The sequence below is a fragment of the Haliaeetus leucocephalus genome, unplaced genomic scaffold (genome assembly GCF_000737465.1).
Source record: "Haliaeetus leucocephalus isolate CR32 unplaced genomic scaffold, Haliaeetus_leucocephalus-4.0 Scaffold295, whole genome shotgun sequence".
In the NCBI taxonomy this organism is placed as follows: Eukaryota; Metazoa; Chordata; class Aves; order Accipitriformes; family Accipitridae; genus Haliaeetus; species Haliaeetus leucocephalus.
The window spans coordinates 2128344-2147597 of record NW_010972731.1 but is presented as its reverse complement, the minus strand read 5'-3'; the positions used below and the strand labels follow the sequence as shown (position 1 = coordinate 2147597).

Sequence of the window (19254 nt, the reverse complement as noted above, 5' to 3'; positions counted from 1 at the left end):
CCCCGCCCCAGCCTCGCCTGCGCGGCGGGGTCGGTTTTGTTTTGTGCGCGTTTGGGCTCCCGGCCGCTCCCCGGCGCGGACATGTTGCGTGCAGGCGCGGCGTGCCCGGCCGCGAAAGCTGCCGCTCACCCTGAGGCGTCCGGACGTCCTCGGGAACCGAAGCCCCTTCCGAAAGGCAGAGCCGGGGGCGAGCGGGTCGGTGGCTCCGGCTCAGCGCTGGTAACAAAAGGGGCGCCGGAGCCGGACGGTGGGTTCCGTGCGGAGCGGGAGGGCTGTGAGATGGGCCGGGGTCCGGCGGAGCGAGCGGCCGCCCCGGGCTCAGACGGCCCCGGCACCGCCGGGCAACTCTCTGCCGGCCTCCCCGCTGCCGGGGCAAAGAGTATTTAAAGTTATTCCGTGCCTCACGTACGTAATTGGCCTCCAATTAAGGGTAAAGCGATAATTAAGTTCGCGTTTCCCGGCTTGGTGGCTGGATTATTTTTTAATGAAAGTAAAACTAGCCGGGCGTGTGTGTGTGTGTTTGGGGTGTTTCTTCATTTCCTTTCCTTCCCCCCCCCTTTTTTTTATTTTCGCTTACTGTAGCGTTGTGGTGTGGAAGCGGAGTTTGTAATTTAGAGACGTGAGCGTGCCTGGTCTTCCTATCTACGCTATAGTAGTTTTCTATTGCTCCTTACTTCTACCTAGGTGTTTTTCTGCGTGCGTGTTATCCTTTTACGATCACCACCGAAAATGTTTGTTTTGTAATGAGATATGTGCATAATCGCTACTCCCTGGTTAAATGCAGTTTTGTGAATGGGATCTTGTATAAAACCTTCTTGAGCTGTGATTTATTGTATGCAAAGCAGAGACCAAATATAAATATTTCGAGCCAAGTCATAACTGATGTGTTTTGTGATGAGACTGCTGAAAAAAATCTAAATAACGCTGATGTAAAACTCCAAATACTGGAAAAAGTCTATTGTGACATCCACGCAGGGAAATAACACTCGAGACACGTGACAGCGTAAATTTATGTTCAGCAGCAGTATAGGAACAGAATCTGTATGTAAGTTGAACAATGGGAGAGGAAAAAATAGCAGTGATCATAGTTTTGTGCTTCTTTGTCAAAGAGATGTTATGTCCAAATTAAGAGTTATGTTGACGTATTTTGAGGAAGTGGATCTGATTTATTCTTACCAGCGTTGATATTTGCTGTTGTATAGTGCTTGATATCTGGTAATGTATCACTCAGTTGTCAAAAATAAACTAAAAAATACGTGAGGCTTACCTCCTTGGTCAACAACGCTCAAGCTTTTTTTGTGATAATATTCTTCTGTTTGCCTTTCACTGCAGACTTGATTCTGGTTTTTGTCCCACAAATACGTTTTAAATACATTGTTGAAAAACTTTCAGTTGGAAAAGGAGATGCCACTGGTATCTGCAATTTGAAGACTGGATCTTATCTGAAAATTATTGAGCCCAACAACTGACACGTTAGCCTTCCAAATGGACAAAGATGTCTTCATTTCTCAGTAAAATGAGAGGGATTTTTCTACTTTTGTGTATTATCTTCTCAGAAATGGAAAATGTGTACAGAGTGGATTTTAAATTGAAAATTTGAAGGGAAAAAGATCTAATTAAAGGCTTTGCACGTAATTTGTCTTTTGTGGGACTAGAAGTTCTCTAATTTACTGTGCTTTGTTTAATCTACCTTAAGTTTTATCAGTAGCAATCAAGTTGTGCCATAAATCTGAAACTGCTTTATGCTTTGTTCTCCCAGTTATTTCAGTATAACAAAGCAGCCTATGCTTTAAAACCTCAGTGAAGTTTATAGTTTCCCTAAACTTAAAAGTGCCCTATGTGCTATAGTAAGATAGTAGCAAAAATTTACGTATAGAAATTGACAATTGATCATGTAATTACTCAGCAGCTTACTACGCACACACAATTACACATAATTAAAGAGGTATCATCTTGCAACCTAATCAGCATTTTAAAAAGGACTTAATATTAGTTATTGCCTTTGTCCTTGGGGGCTAAGGGTTTGTTTTGCTTTCTTTTACATTCAGCATTTCCTTTTTATAGCTTAAATTCCCCTGTTGTTTTGCCACGCAAAAATCTACAACTTTACCTAAGTAGAACTGAAAAAGATGCTTTTTGGTTCAACTCTTTGATTGATACTAAATGTGATAGGTGCAAAATACTACAAGTACTGCTGCCAAAATTGTATCCAAACAAATATTTCTTGGAGGGGCAGATGAAACCCAGGCAGAAATAAACTTACAGGTGTTGCTCTCCTTTCCCAAGATTTCTCAGAGCTATGTCCCATCCTCTGTGTCTCAGAGTTCCCAGGAGTGTGTGGTTCCTAGGAGTGAAAAGATGGGCCGAACAGCTCCTCCTGGATCACAACAGGCCAGCACTTGAAGGTGCTACTGCTCACAACTCCTTTTTTTTTTTTTTAAAAAAAAAAAGGTCTTCGTAACTGTAATGGATTAAAATCCATGAAAGCGTAAGAAATCTCATCCGTCACCAGAAGTTAAAAGGAATATTGATACAGTTTTGATGGAAAATTCTGCTTTGTAAGTTTAGGTTTGGGTAGGGGTTTTGTTTGTTTGCTTGCTTGCTTGTTTTTATCATTCTTATCAGCTATTTAGCTCTTCAAGTTATTTGAGACTAAATGACAGCATTTCTCCTTTTCTTTCTGGAATGCTTCTTGACGTTCTTATGTCAACCAGAACTTTTGCTTCTGTTACAGATATGAACAATGACCATAGTTAACAAGCCAAAATCTTCAAAATCTAAAAAGTCATCTTCAAGGCGGTCTGACAAATCTAAGAAACCCCGTACTAAAAAAATGACGTCACGCACTGCAAATTTGGGCCGGGTACCACCTGCAGAAGATCCAAACAAAGTCTCTGTGGACAAAGGACCTGGAGGTGCTATTTATTGTAGATCATCTCAAAAATCAAAGCCTTTTGCCCAAAGAGATCTAGGTAAGTGTGTCTTTTGTCCTCCCCTCTTTTTCTTAAAAACCAAAGTAGAAAATGCGGTTCTTATTTGTTGCGCTGCTAAAAATGGGACTATGACGAGTAAAGACTTCAGTGGTATAGACTTCAACTTTGTGAACCCCCTAAGGCAACTGAAGGGACTGGCGTTGAAATAGTTTTATCTATTTACAAACTATTTGTAACTTAGTTTTGATCTATTTACAGTCCATTATGGGAAGCTTTTTGTAATACACAGGCTTACCCAGGTCTTCTCTGTTATGCAGAGAAAAGTACATTTTACCATTGCTATTCACGGTTTCCATTATTCACCAGCCTTTGAATGAAAACACTGCTTAGGAAGACATCTGATATCTGTAGGGTTACCTTTTGTGCCAGCTACTTGCTTATTTTTCTGTCTTAGTACTTATATTTATTACCATACAAGTGTGAGTTTGTGGTTTTAAGTTACAATTAGGAAAAAAACAACAACTGAATTAATAATCAGATTAAAGACTATAGATGGAAAGAAACCTGGCAAAAGTTACTAAAATCAGACCGGTAGTTTGTCTTGTATTAGAAGAACTAAAACAGATGAATAAACTATCGTCCAAAACAGTGCGTTGACCAGCAAATTTGAGTGGCAGTGTTAAAGCTGCGCATCGTAATGTTTTTGTGTTTTGGAGTATAGTTGGTTCTTCTGGGTGCTCCTGCAGAATGCTACTTTTTAAATATCCTTTTTAGAACAAAAACAATACATTTCTTTTAAAATATAATTTACTTGCAGTTGTTAATGACGGAATTGCCCCACCACAAAGGATTCTCTTTCCACCTGAGAAAATTTGTATGGACTGGCAACAAACACAAAGTGTTGGAGTTGGACTGCAGAATCTCGGCAACACATGCTTCCTTAATTCTACTCTACAATGTTTGACCTACACGCCTCCTCTCGCCAATTACATGCTTTCTCTTGAACACACCCAGTCATGTGAGTACTTTCTAACATTATTATAAATCTGTTGGACAGCACTAAAGGTGAAAGAACAATAGTGATTCTGTGAAGAAAACCCGTATTTGTTCTATTTTCTCTGTAGAAGCTGGCTTTGAACATGATCTTAAAGGTCTTTTCCAGCCTAAATGATTCTATGATTATATTAACAGGAGGCTCAGAATAGCATATAAAGTGCATTTGTTCATTTAATGCACCATGGTAAAACTTCAAAAAAAGATCATTTCTTGCTTCATGTGAATAATGAAGTGCATTGTAAAGTAACGCATTTGATGAACATTTGGCATTTGGGTTTCCTGCTGGTAGAAAGGTGATAAAATTCAGGACGTTGGCATTGTAGATTCTTAGTCTTCACAGCCTCTATACTGTAATGCACTAATACTGCAATAAATGATATGTTTACTGTTGACCCATTAATAAAAAAAAAACCCAACACCCTAGAAAGCACTATAAGCTAATCTCTTATGAACTCAAATAGAAATTTGTGTGGGACTGTGTTACAATTTAGACTGATTTTATTCTAAATAAAATTCTGTATCTTTCAAACCCTTGAATTTGTGTTGTTTAAATTTCATTTTTATACTTGAATTTATTTAAGCCTAGGAGCCTCTTTTCATATCCATATACATGTATTTTTACAAAGGCACCTGTGTGCTTTCTAGTCTGGTATCTTAGTATTTATTCCTAGAAATTTAACTGTGTTTTCTTACCATATATTAAAATTATTTCAGTTAACAATCCTGTTGAAAAAAAGGAGGGCAGAAATACTAATACGTACATGACTTTACTCTTTCCTTTCTCCCGGAGGATTCTTAGCTCTGTGTCATGAAGCTCACCTAACAGCAGTGTGCTGAAAATAACACACATTCTCTCTTAGTGCTGTATAATCAATGTCAATATTGTTTCCTCATATATTCTGCAGTCTGTGGAGTTCACATTCCTGTCAGCCTGCAAAAAAAAAAAAGACATTGCAATAGTTACTTAGATTTCTCATCAGAAAACGGACTTTAATTCAGACTTAATTGACATTTTTATTCTATATAGTTCTGCGTAATAAAATGTCACAAAACTGTTGGGATATTGACACCTTAGGAGAAGAAGATGTAGCATGGAGAGTGGACATTGTACCTATAATTTAAAGATTATTATTTTTTTATGGTTTTTTGTAGCAATGTATATTTGACTAGACTGGGATGCTTTCTTCTTTCACTCTTCAGGTCATGAAGAAGGATTCTGTATGATGTGCACTATGGAAACTCACATTAACCAGGTCCTGTGTTGCTCTAATAATGCCATCAAACCTACATCTGTTATCAATGGCCTTAAAAGTAAGTAATTTTAGATGTTTTGGGAGTTTTTTAGATTTTTTTTATTTCTCAAAGAATTATTTGATGCATATAAATTATTTTGATTCTTTAAAGAAGAGAGATTTTAGAAATATGAGTTTTCTTTCATTTTATGAGATAAATACAATAACCTTCTTATTTATTAGGAATAGGAAAACATTTCCATTTTGGCAGTCAAGAGGACGCACACGAATTCTTATGCTTCACTGTTGATGCTCTGCAGAAAGCTTGCTTGAATGGAAGCACCAAGTAAGCATAAACAAATTCACTTTAAATGTTCTCTAGCCCCTCTTATTCCTTTATTTACTATCATAAATTAAAATCTATGTCCTTGGTTTTCATAAAAAGAAAATCTCCGTGCCTTAAATCTTCTTCTGAGGTCTGATATTAATTTATTTCCAGATTGGACAGATCTTCTCAAGCCACCACACTTATTTATCAAATATTTGGAGGATATCTAAGATCCCGAGGTACTTTTTAAAAATCTTACTGTCCTTTGAAGTGGTCTGTGTCTTTTTGTCTGTCTGTAGTAAAGGAGTTTGTAGTTTCACTGAAGTAATACATATTAATGATTTAAATTTGCACAGTTAGTCTCTTTCACATATTTTTAAGCATTTGTATTTTTGATTCCAGTAAAGTGCTTGAACTGCAAAGCAGTGTCGGATACGTACGAGCCATTCCTCGATATTACTTTGGATATAAAGGTAAGATGTTTTGTTAATATGGGTCAAGATGTGTAAAGACTTGTAGAGCTTTCTAAAATAAAGTCATTTTACTTAAAAACATATACTGTTAAGGCAAAAGAGCTTGGTGGTAGATGGGAGTGGATTGGACTTTGTTCTTCTGTGAAAGCCATGTAAATGGTCTCCATATTTGCATTGGATTTAAGCTGGAAAAATAATAATTATATCTACACCAACAATGATACTTTCATACTTCCGATTATTCTACTTTGATATACATTTATTGTTAGACTGATGGATTTGATTGTTCTCACTGTTGATGCCAAAGCATACCACAGATGCTCTCCGTGGCATTGCAAAATTTATTTATTTCGAAGTAGAATCATTTTCAAATGAGTAAATGCTCAGCGTACTCTGTTTCTGCCTCCTTCACAGTGTTTGCTGGTTCACAGTAGGTCACTTAAGTATGAACTAGCAAGGTTCTCTCATAAACTACTAGTAAGTGTTTGAAATTTTGCATTTCCAGTGACTTACTGCTCTACTTTCTTACTCATCCAGGCAGTTACATCTGTCACCAGAGCTCTAGAACAATTTGTGAAACCAGAACAACTGGACGGTGAAAATAGCTATAAGTGTAGCAAGTAAGATTATTACTAATTACGTCTTAATACAAGATACACATTTAACGTATTGCATGACTTGAAGCATAAGATATCTTTTGACTTTGTTTAGAAATAAGATGAGACACAGCTCTCTGTTGTTCTTTCATTTAGTTTTGTTTATACAACTAATACACTGAAATAATTCAAAGCTTGGAAGATAATATGTTTGTTTCTAAGTGGCTCATTTCTGTGTTTCTGTTTGAAAATTTGGAAATATAAGAATTGTGGCCATTAGCTCACATTAGACTCTTATTCCTAGTATTGTCTACACTGGGGTTTGTCAGTCTTCGTAAGTGTGAACTTGCACACTGAAATATTCATATGGCCAGAAGTTAAAAGGCATGTCCGATAAGTAGTGGTGAGCTGAAGCACAGAGCTACAGACAACGATTTGGGGTGGGAGGCAACATCAGCTTCCCAAAGGTCCTAGTGTTCACTGTGAAACAAAGTCAGATTGGGTCTTAGTGAATGTGAACAGACTCGGTGATATTTAACATTAGCAACCTCTGCTGGCTCGTCGAACAACGTCGTCTTGCACAGTTCTTGAATTGTAAAACCTGCAGACTACTGTTGTCTGAAACGAGCCACCCTAAACCTAACCTACGCTTAGTGAAAGCATGTGGAGTTAAGATGTCCTACATGCTGATCAATATGTAAAATGTTTCTATGTATGTAAGAGCATTGAACATTTGTATAAGATATTTTAGCAAAACAAGTTGTTATTCAAACATAAACACAGAAAAGCAAAGACCGCCAGGCTTGGTTCTGTAACATTCCTGTCTGATCCTTCTAAATGAAAAATGCAATACCTGCTTTTTGTTGTCAGAAGTCTATAAGTTAATTAGTACATTTGAACGCAGATGTTGAATAAAGAGCATCCAATAGACTATTACAACAATTTAATCCCAGGTTCGTTTTAATCTGTGGATCCTAGCAAACAACATGATATGTGTGAAGAATTCTCATAGTTTACAGATTCTGGCTGAGGAAGAATAAGATAATTGTAATAAGCACTTCACATCTGAATTGCATGATCCTTCATTAATGTGGGGTGTGATTGGTTTAGTCACAAATAAACCCAGAAGTTTCAGTCTTTTTGCGAGTTTAAAAAGAAAGGTTTAGCATATGTACAGTATCTTTTCCATTGCTGGTAAACTATTCTATTTCTTTTAAGTTTTTCCTAATTGAAGTTTTCCTTTTCTTCTCTACCATGAATTTTTCTAACAAAGAATACTGCCTCAAAACTTTGTATCTAATTACAAGTTTCATAGAACTTTATAATTTTTTTTTTTTTTTTTCTTATTCTGGGTGGGTCTCTTTTTTTGTTCATAGGCATTCTCCATCAGTTTGGAATTATCTGCCTTGTATTTTGACATCAGAATTTGAAAAGAGGCTATTTAATTCTTTCTATTTGTTAACTATCAACAGTGTTATTCTTGATGATGTAAACTGACACGTATCAGTCCTTCTCTGTGCTAGTGGTTGAATTTCAGGGCTTGCTCTGTATGGCCTACCTTTGAGTGCGCAATGCAACAAACTTACAATTAACAATTTTTGGGGGGAAGACTGTAGATGGTTTCAGTGTCTTTCCAGGCAACCTCAGTATACACAGACTTATTACTGTCCAGTGTCTCCCTCCTGCAGAATGCCTGTTTCCTTCTAGTGAATTTTTTACGTTGAAATATGATCCATTTTGGAAATTACTCGCGGTTTCTAGTCCTGAGGACTGAGATTCTCTTGTTCCACTTAATATTGGCATTCCTGCAGAAAATTGAAAGAATGTATCCAGGACACATTTAAATTAGCCACTTTGGTGTTACAAGAAATGGTACCTTGCCTTTAGGAGAGATTCCTGGTCCTGTTTTGCGCGGAGTTGTTGGGAAGCCTTACCCTTTTGGCATAGCAAAGATACATGTTCAGACATTTGTTTGGCTATCAAAAGATAATGTTCTAAATCCTTTGTTCTGTAGAGCTGTCCTCTTATATCCTGCTATCTTCTCTCTATTAACAAACCTGAAATGCAGTGTATGGATTTATGAAAAGAAAAAACATATTATGCAAGTAAATATCATTCAAATAGCATAAGCATGTCAGAGGGATGAAAACTTGTTTGACTTTTGGGGGGGGAAGAATATGCTGTTAAGCATTTGTCTGTGCTTGGTTTTAAGGTGTAAAAAGATGGTTCCTGCATCAAAGAGGTATACAATACATCGTTCTTCCAATGTTCTCACAATATCACTGAAGAGATTTGCAAATTTTACAGGTGGAAAGATCAACAAGGTATATTTACAGCTGTAATGCTACTTTATCTTCTTAGAATGGGAGATTTCCCAAAGATGAATACTCATTTAAAAGTTGTTAACGTCTGCAGGCAATAACTGTAGACTAATCACTATAGTCCAAGAAAAGTCAATGTAACAACTATGGTTTCTTCTTTCTTTTTTTAATAATGATGAAGTTCCTGTGTAACTGTAAGAATATACCTTACTCTTAAAGAGCTAATTCAGTACAAAACAGTTCTCTGCAACTTAAAATATTAAATGTCGTTTATGAGAATAGGTATTTTTAAATGAATCAAAAAATATATTAATATAATCCTAGTCTGTGTTTTTAGAAGCATTTTTCTCAGGCGATTCCATGAAGCATTGCAGGATAATTTTTGAATCTTCTTGGTCTCTGTTTAGGATGTAAAATATCCTGAATATTTGGATCTTCGAGCGTATATGTCCCAATCAATTGGAGAACCACTCATCTATGCTTTATATGCAGTTCTTGTACATAGTGGTTTCAACTGTAACGCAGGACACTATCTCTGCTTCATAAAGGTAGATACCGGCTTGCTTTCTAACAGGGTAAAATCTGTGCTGACAAAGAAATTAAAATGTTACTGGTAACCACTGTTTTTAGGGGAAAAGGTTGCATTATATGTTTTGTTTGATTTGTTTTGGTATGTTTTGTTCTGTATTGTTCTATCTGTGATGTCATTTGGAAAACATGCAATTCATATAAAGATACCATTGTCTTTATTTACAGGCCGGTAATGGACTTTGGTATCGAATGAATGATGCCTCAGTAGAGCTTTCTGATATCAAAACAGTTCTCAATCAGCAGGCTTATGTACTTTTTTATATCAGGTAATAACAAATATTAAATGTGTTCAGAATATATTTACTTTCCTGTTACTGATATTTTTCTTCTTTTTAAGTGTTTTTGCTTCTGTCCTAGGAAAAGACTACCATTTGTGTAATTCAGTTCTGTCTGACCTAAAATTCCCCATGTCATTTATTGTCTTCCATTGCTTGCAGCAGCTTCAACTGCTGCACTTGTGTACATTACTATACATCTGCTTTCTGTAGCTGGCTAATTTAGAAAAGAGGAGAAATTAAGGCCATAGATGGTGTAAGGATAAGTTATTGCTCTGAAAAGGATAGTCATTGTAGGAAGACCATTATCTAATTTTCAGTTTGTAGTGTTGGTTAAGTCTTCTGTATATGTCTTCTGTGTCATATAAACTGCTTCTATAAAATTATAGGATGGGGTTTAATCCAAGAATAGGCTGAAAGAAAAACTCTAAACTAAGATCACTGCTTTTTTCCCAAGGCGCTATGATTTGACGCTTGGAGAACGTGCTTTTTACTTGCCAGCACCGTCTTATCCCCGTTCATTCCTTGGTCAGCGGGGGGCTAATAATAAGCAGGCTGGATTTATGGGACCACGACTTCCTCCTCATATGATTAAGGTAATTTGAGGGGGACAGATAATGGCACCAAATCAATAGTGGGTTTTGGGTTTGGGGGGGGGGGGGGTTGTTGTTTTTAGCACCTGAGTTTTATTTTCCCTCTGACACTGTGGCTTTCTTCACAGCCCTCATGCTACAGCCACAATTATTCAAACAGTGGCTAATCCTAAATTGTGCAGCCTTGCTGCTTCATTACTTTATACTTCCAACTCAGCTTTCTAAAGCACTGAGAGCTATGCTCTGGATTTAAGTAGTGTATTAATGCTTAAATAAATAAATAAATATTTTATTTTTTTTCCCCTATCAGTGTCACTTTAGCTGAGACAGTGAAAACAAATTGTGTTGTTCCTGAGTACCAGAACAATTATTCCGGTGTTTTCAGGGAATGTTTAAAGGGGAAAATAAATATATTTGGGGATAGCTTTAGTCAGTGTTAAGTTGTTTGGGTGGGTTTCAAAAATGATGCTCATTTGATACCAATATGCAGTAAACCAAAACCAGGAATTAAACGCACTTGTTGGACTTAACATTTGTATTTGAAGGGGGGTGTTTCTTCTTCTTCGGTGTTTAGTAGGAGAATTTCATGTTTTAAAACTTTAAATGCTGGTGTGTTTGCACATATCCATCTTCCAATCTTTTCTTTTTAAATACAGAATTCAAGTCGTTTAAATGGAAATGGACCCCTAAAAGAGGATCCAAATACTGTTGGTGTCACCCTAAAAAGGCCATCTTCAGCTCCACCAACAGCTTGTGTTCAAAACTGGGCAATTACCAGGCCTTCAAATACGGATTCATCAAAAAACCAGAAGATCACTATCAGTATTCATAACAAATTGCCTGCACGTCAGACTGTGTCACAACCTGACTGTCTTAGCAGTGCTGCGGAGGATGAGGATCTAAGCAAGCCTGTTCCTTCATCCACAATTACAAATTCTTCTGCAGCAGAGTCTACCTCAAATGCATCTACAATGTCAGTTGCTACTAACGTTTCCAAACAGGAGGTTCCTGATGAAATTTTTGTTGAGCCAGCAGTGAATGGAAATCCTAAACTCAGCTCTGATAACGTGGTCCCTTACGGTGCAGAATCTTCAGGAAAATCTGAGGAGTCGAAGGGCTTGTTTAAAAGGAATTGCAACATAATATCTTCTAACGGAATTTTGATTGGAAAGGTGGTCCGTACATTGCAGAATTCCCATTCTTCCTGTCAGAATGCTGAAGAAGAAAGATCCCAGCATGAGCTGCCAAAAAATGATTCACTAAATGGTGCTATTAGTTTAGATAATGAATCTAAAGAAAATGGACTGAAACTTGATGATTCCACTTGCCAAGTCCAACCTGTTAAACCTTCTGAGATTTTCTTTTCTAAAACAAATGGATTGCTTGAAACAGTGAGTTATATTTGTTCCATCTAGAACTTCTCACCTATGATGTATTAAGTACTCAGGAGCATTATAATGTTCCTAATTCATGTGAAATACCAAGAGAACACACAGCACAAATTTCATCATAACATCTTGTGCTGTTATCCCATTAGAAATTGCAGAGCTGAGCTGACATACGAGAACATGTCAACTTCACAAAAGTTCAGCTGAGATAATACTACATAAGTTTCATAAATATATTTGGGGGGGTGAGTGCGGTGGTGTGTAAAATGGGGATAGTGCATATAACTCAAAGTGATCTTGTTCAACATCTATGTAAAATTTTGCAAACAGTAGTTTTCTACTAAATATAGTATTTTTTCTGTCTGTTAACTTCTGCGTTTTAATTGTAGATGCCTATAGCTTTGTCGCCGGTTCCTCAAGACATAATCTTAGAATCTCTCACATACAGCCAGTTGAACAGCTTGGCAGAGGAAATAAGGTAAAATGAGTACACTCTGATTAAAACAAGAATTCATACAAATGTATCATTGTTTTACCTGTCTACTAATACTATTTAATAGAAAGATTTAAATCAGTACAGAGAATTCCATGCTGTACATCTAGTGTTACAAACATCAGCACTGAGCATATATTAATCTGATATTAAATACAGTTAGATGCCTCTTGGAAAACTTCTATTTCTTCATAGAACGGTTTTCCATTTTTTCCATTGTTTGGAGTACTTTTTCTGTTCCTCTTTCCCCTTTTTTCCATTCTAGGATGTGTGAATGTAAATTGCCACCATCTGCTCTCCCATTTGGGGGAGAGAGGGAGATCCATGTGTTTACTTTTTTCTTGTGGGGGGAGAGCAAATGTAGTGGTTTTGGCTATTGATATGATTCAGAGCAGCAAGTGGAGGATGACAGATGTGTTGGGTGCTGTGTTTTTTAATGCAGTACTTGCAGAATCAAGAGAAGAAAAACATCTTCTCTGGGAGCTGAGGAAAGTTTAAGAATAGATTTCTAAAGGGAACGTCTTTCCACTAGCCACCAATTTTTTTACTTAAGGGGATTTCACTCCTAACATTCATCTTTTATACGGACTTTTTCAAGTGAAAAATGTGTTTTTATTTTGTGCAGTATCCCTGGACTTCAGAATTCTTCTGAGAATGATGCTTTTATGGAAACTGTAGTGATGGAAGCTCTGTTTGCCTATGAAGAATCCAGGAAGGTTCCTTCCAACTTTAGCTGTGAGGTTGAGAATCTTTTTACTCAGTCAGATTCTGAAACCATTTCTACCAAAGAAGAAGTTGCTGAAAGTATTATAGCAAAAGCTGATAATGTACATCCCAATATTAATGGTCAGCACAAGGTCAGGAAAAAATCCTTCGACGCTGAAGATGAATTCCTTGGGCAGTGTGAGTCTGAAGACAGTAGAGACAAAGACAAACTAAGAAGATCAAAAGAACCTGAACTGATTTCAAAAGAAAATTCTTTGTACATCAAAGGGTCTCCTGAGAGCGAAGAGAAATTAGGGCAAACTTCCTCTATAAAGTCTGACATTGAATGTAGCTCTAAAAAACTTGCATCTCTAGATATTACAGATAAATGCCAAGATACAAAGGACATTTCTAATAACTATGTAGAGGTACCACCTGTTAATGACTCTTCTATTACAAAGCTGGATAAAGTTTTGGAAAGCCAATTTTCTAGAGAAAATGAGGGACTGGGTAACAAAAAATGTGAAGAAGATAAACATAGGAAAAAATATAAGAAAAAAATATATGACTCTAAAAAAACTGACAAAGAGCACTACCGAAAGAAAAGAGAAAACTCAGACACTGAAGAGAAGGAGAAGCAAACCAGAAGCAAAACAGATGACCATTCCCACAAGAGGAGGAGTTCTCGCAGTGTGGAAACAAATAAGCAAAATCATCATAAGCAGGACTATTGCAATGAAAGCAAGTACAGATCTTCCCATAATGAAAGAAACAGTCCAAATAATGGCAAAAGCTCAGGAAAATATTCTCGTTATAGATCCCGAAGCAGAGAAAGAATAGAACAAGACAGGAATAGGTATTATCATTCCAAAGGAGAGAGAACTTGGAGCAGAGAAAGATACTATCAAGATGAACCACGGAGATGGGAAAAATGCAGATACTACAATGATTATTATTCCTCTCATGGAACAAGAGATGGTAGAGAGAGAAAGTCCTCTCATTGTGATAAAGACTTTGACAAATCAAGTCAAACTTACAACAGGTCACATAAGGATTATCATTTCAAAAGCAGATGGCCTCACTCTAGAGAGGAAGATGTACATCACTTTAGCAGCCACAGAGCAAATTTACATCATTGTTCAGTACCTCAGCAGCAATCCGAAAAATATTCTCGGGAAAGGCATGCATTTCCACGTATGTCAATTCATGCAAATTCTGAGGACTCTTCCCGGGAAAATGAAAAAGAAAAACTAAGAAATGGCAGAAGAAAACATAGCCACACGGAAGGAAGCGGAAGCGAAATAGAAAAGAAATGTCGAAAAACAGATGACCAAAGAATGAAAAAATATAAGAAGGTCAAGAAGAAAAAGAAGTCCAAAGATAAACATCGAGAGAAGGATCACAAGTAAGCAAGGATTCCAGCATAATCAGCAATTTTTTTCCCTAATTCTTTTCTGGGTGTTTCTCATGTCTGCCTTTTTTTCATTGTTTCTAAGTTATTTATATAGCATAATCTGGCTGGGGATCATGTCATTAGGTTGGTCAAGTGAAGATAGGAAGGATATTGCTGAATTGTGTTAGAACACTAGATCTGGACCACATAGTTTGAATCACATCTGCACACCATTCTCGATGAGGTTACAACAATTTTTTTTTTAATTCCACATATTCCACACCTAGCCCCTGTTAATGATTTGTGTACAAACCAGGACCTCTTGTCCATCAATCTGAGGGCTTAAGTTTGCTGCATCTAAAATAAGTTAGATGTGCAGAAATTACCACAAAATAACTGACACACTGCAAGCCATCACCTGTGGTAAAATAAATAACGTTTTATATATGCATCAAGTGCCACATCTGTTTTTCTATTTTTAACTTGCATGTTTCCTTCAGACTTTATGATTTGGATTTCTCTGCACTCCGCTTTGATAATGACAATCGCAAACATAAGAAAAAGAAGAAAAAGAAGAAACACATTAAGAAACTAAAAAGCTTCTTGGAATATTTAGAGCCTCATTTGCAGAAGAAAACTCGGGAAAGGAAGGAAGAATCCTCTCCTCCAGGTGACTATTTATGTGAGCAGTACAGAAACCAAGGCAGTAAACAGCCCTACAAGGAAGGGAAGCCTGCTGCAGGTGACAGCAAGAAATACAGCTCCATCACATCCAATGAGTATGTTAAAGGTACAGGGCCACAGGATGTTTGCAGGACTCCTTTTTGGTCACACAGACACTATTATTTAAAATAGTCTTAAAATGCTTGTATGATGAAATCTCTGCTTTATATCATGGCTTCCAAACAGTCTGCATTAATATAAAAAAAAGTTGATAGGCTTTTTTTTTTTTTTTTTCCATTTTAAAATGAATGCTAGGAAACAAAGTCTGAAATAAAACTGCAAAGGGGTTGAAGGGCAAGTAATTTTAATTTGACCTGATGGTTCAGTGGTGAACAAGTGGGAGAGATGCAACATGCCTTATTAAATTCAGTCCAACTAACTAGGAAAAAAAACCTTGGGCAGCTTTATCTTGAAAAATAATCTTAACAGGTAGACAGGAGGTTCAGTAGTCAAGATGGAAGATGATGATATTATATATATGATATTACTATAGCTAGTAATATTGTAGTGAAACACCATCTTCCTAAAAAAAAAAAACAACAAAAAAACCCCAACAAAACCAAAAACAAACCTGCCAGAGTCATTGATTTAAATAAAATACTATGTTCAGCTATTTCAGAACATAGGAACAGTGCTGACTGCTTATTCAGAGTAACATAAGTTGGTGATAATACTGAAATATTGTTCTTTCAGATGTAGATCTGCCTTCTCCTAAGTACAGTTGTTAACCCTCCAGAGGATGCTTTGCAATTTAATACCCGGAGAGTATGTTAAACTCCTGCTACTCTTTTATTTACTTGTGGGTTTTTTTTGTTAGTATAGGCTTAAAAATACAGAGAAGTGGGCTAATGAAACAGCTCTTTCCCAATTTTTAATATTAAAAAAAGTCAGTTTGGTGCTTGTTATAAAAAAACTAAATACAAACTTGACTGCCTGACCGAATTTACGCTGAACTCTGCTGTTGCTTGTCATAGTCCTTACTTGGGCTCTCAGTAGATAATATGGTTTAAATTAATTAGCTCTAGAATTATGCAATGAAGACTGCACTATGCAATAAATTCAACATCTAAAATCAAATTTGACATTTCCCATGGAATTCTTCTGAACAGAAGTGTTTATTATAAAAATAAAACCTTCTCAAATGGCCAGTCCCAGTTACTCCAGTATTTTAATAAACAAACAACCCGCCCCCAACCATCTATTTCACTCTTATAGATAACTGAAGTAATCCCTGAAGAAGACAGCTCACTATCTAAATGCAAGTTTTATTTCTAAATTGTCTACATTTTATACCTACCCACAATTTAAGAATTAGGTTAATAGTGGCAATCCTGTTCATTAATAGCCCAGTGTTGCAAACATCATTCTGGCATAGAAAACAAAAGAATCCATCGTCTTGCATTACAGCTGAATGCATTTCACTATTTGGAGAAGTTTAATCTTGGAAGATACTTTCAATTTTCAAAAACTTTACGTGGTTTCCACATTAAGGTAAATTGCCATAGTCAGTAGATTCTTGCACTGAAAAGTTTGCTTAAGGCAAAGAGGAATTGCACTTGTAGAACAACAACTGTATTTTAGGACATAGACAACCAAAAGTTTTATTCTGAAAATACAGTATGGAGGGAAAACTGATTGTTCACACATTCTTCTTGTAAAATTTGATATTTATCTCTTTAACAAGGAACATTTAAGGAGGACTGAATTGAGGCCTTTCAAATACTACTGTTGTAAAAATAGACTTTTTAATGATATTGATGTCAAAATAATTCTTATTGCACTAAAAGTGTCTCAGTTCTAGCTGATAAATCAGGAACCGAACAGAAGAAAATGCATCTCTAATACTCCTTTGGCTTTAGTGACTTCTCCAGCCAGCAGATGGCAAACTTGGTTTTTTCCCTAAACCAGTCAAAAGTATAGTAAGAAGGTAAATGTCTTGCATCTCATTACACAAGTCAAGGGCATTAAGATTACTGGGCTATGTAGGTGAAAGAGATGTCCATTGATAAATACAATGGCAGTACCCCACTTTGGTATGCTGCTTGCAACACAAGTGGGACATGAGGGCTGTGAAAAGCAATTCACTTAAGTCTTGAGAATTTTAGTATTTCATCAAGTCCATGGATGTTAATTAGCTTTATCCCATGGAAGGTCAATTTAAAAAAAAAAAAATGGGTCTCAAGCAGGATTTTCTGAATGATGGAATCTAATCTCAAAAAAGGCCACTTTGGCTGTGTGTTTTTAGAGAGTAACAAAGCTCAAACAAGCTAGGGACAGGCTAGGAACAACTGACATGGAATTGTTAGGTTGTACCTTTTCACCAGGACTCATGTTACTTGGAATAAATTAATATGGATGAAAAGGGCTAGTGATAACTTGTGATTTAAGAAAAATCCAGATAGTATGGGAGAAGGAGCAGCTTTAAAGCAGTTAATTTCCTACACTCCTACAAGTTCTCTCCAGCAAGTTTCTGAAGGCTTCTGTTTTTGTGGGTAAGATTTAGTCAGCTTGACCGTAAGATTGTTAGTAAAGCAAGGATGCTATCTAGGCAAAACTTCAACTAAATTTCATTTACCTAAGGTCTACCATTTGCTATTAAAGTAGGTAGAGCTTTGTCCAAATACTCTGTACCATTCACCAATCTTAGCATAGAACTGAAATGCAGTCAGTTTAAATGTGAGGAAGCCGCCTTCTCGAGTCAGCTGTAGTCACAGAGCAGATGGAGCTGTGTGCAGGTTTGAGACTTCTCTCTCAGAAGTCAAACCACCGCAACATAGTTTTATGTTGAATGTCACGATGGGGAGTGACATTGCTTCCTTTTGTCTTTCAGATGCAGAACTTACTGACGGAAACCTTCAATACCCAAACTAAACCTACCCTCAGACCTGACGACTATTTTTTACCATGAGACCCCACGCAACTTCTTTGTACCATCAGACCCGACGACAACTTCTTTGTACCATCAGACCCGACAACTTTTTACCATCACACCCGATGACTTTTTACCCTCAGACCTGACATTACCAATATTGACCATCAAAACTTAAAATTTATTATCAAACCAATTACCATCAAGACAAAATCCAGTCATAAGTGGTGCTTAACATTTCTGTACAGAATTTTACCATGAAAGGACTTTTTTTTAGTTTTTAACTTGAGACTTTCTTTTTTAAAATATACTTCTAATCCAAAAGGGTGGAAACTTTTTACAACTGCTGAACATTGTAAATTACCACATAAATATCTCACTGATGTGAGATAATGCCCTGGAATAGACCATCTCAAATGCTGCTTTATTACAGACTCAGGTTGACTTTATGTTATTCATGTAATGTTACTCCAAGTTAGACATCTGGTGCAAGAGCGACCAGGAATTATAAAAATTGCAACTGACAGTCTGTATATTTAATTTAAAGACTTATTTAAAATTTCACAAGCTCTCAAATAACTAGAATTTTGCAAGAGCTTCATCTTTTTTTCTGTGATGTCTGACACTAGAAACTAATTTACTTCACATTTGAGTTATATTCAAGATCTGAAGAAAATCTTCTGGTTTTCAACATTGTGAAACAACAAATATGCAGTTCTGAATGTATCTCTCAAGACTATTTGTATACTCTTCCATATGTTTTTATTACATTTTCTTAATATACTGTCACTTGTCTTAAGTCTCAGTTGTCTGTTTTGTCTCTCTAAAGTGTCTAGTTACAGACAAATTCATACTGTGATTTTTATTTTTATTATTAAATGCTATCAAACTGTGATGCACTTATTATTCACTGGTCCTGCATCAGGAGATGAGTGGGGAACCTGTATTAAATACAGTTCATCTGAATAATCTGTCTGGTTTATACAAGCTGTGTTGTTCAGAGATGTCTAAAGTTTGATCTTTGTTTTTTTAAAGATAAAAAGCACTTGCCCCACTGTAAATATATAGCATGTAAAATTTATATAGTATATAAATACAGCAAAGTTAAAATGGATTTTTACTTGAGTTTTACTTGAGTTATTTAACATGCAATATGTCATGTGAATTGACAGCTTTCAGAGTGTGTTTGATACTCAAGAAATCAGATCTTCCTTTCAGTGGTAGGTGAGAAGATGCTGTCGCTGTGACCCAGAGAAGATAAGTAACTTGGAACTTCAGCTGCCTA

The 19254-nt window shown here is 36.5% G+C and overlaps 1 protein-coding gene across 2 annotated transcripts; it reads left to right on the top strand.

The window, feature by feature from the left end:
* Positions 1-326: 326 nt before the first annotated feature.
* USP42 (ubiquitin specific peptidase 42) lies at positions 327-19254 on the top strand. Of its 2 annotated transcripts, XM_010570217.1 has the most exons (17): positions 327-405; positions 2735-2972; positions 3751-3951; positions 5190-5300; positions 5465-5567; positions 5721-5788; positions 5952-6022; positions 6560-6642; positions 8831-8942; positions 9347-9487; positions 9696-9796; positions 10263-10401; positions 11055-11789; positions 12176-12264; positions 12905-14389; positions 14878-15047; positions 17931-19254. In XM_010570217.1, exons 2-17 carry the CDS (start codon positions 2744-2746, stop codon positions 17969-17971), a joined length of 3879 nt encoding a protein of 1292 aa, XP_010568519.1. In that variant the 5' UTR covers positions 327-405; positions 2735-2743; the 3' UTR covers positions 17972-19254. The 2 variants fall into 2 exon arrangements, with proteins under 2 accessions (XP_010568519.1, XP_010568521.1); XM_010570219.1 differs by lacking the exon at positions 327-405 and having other exon boundaries at positions 2680-2972.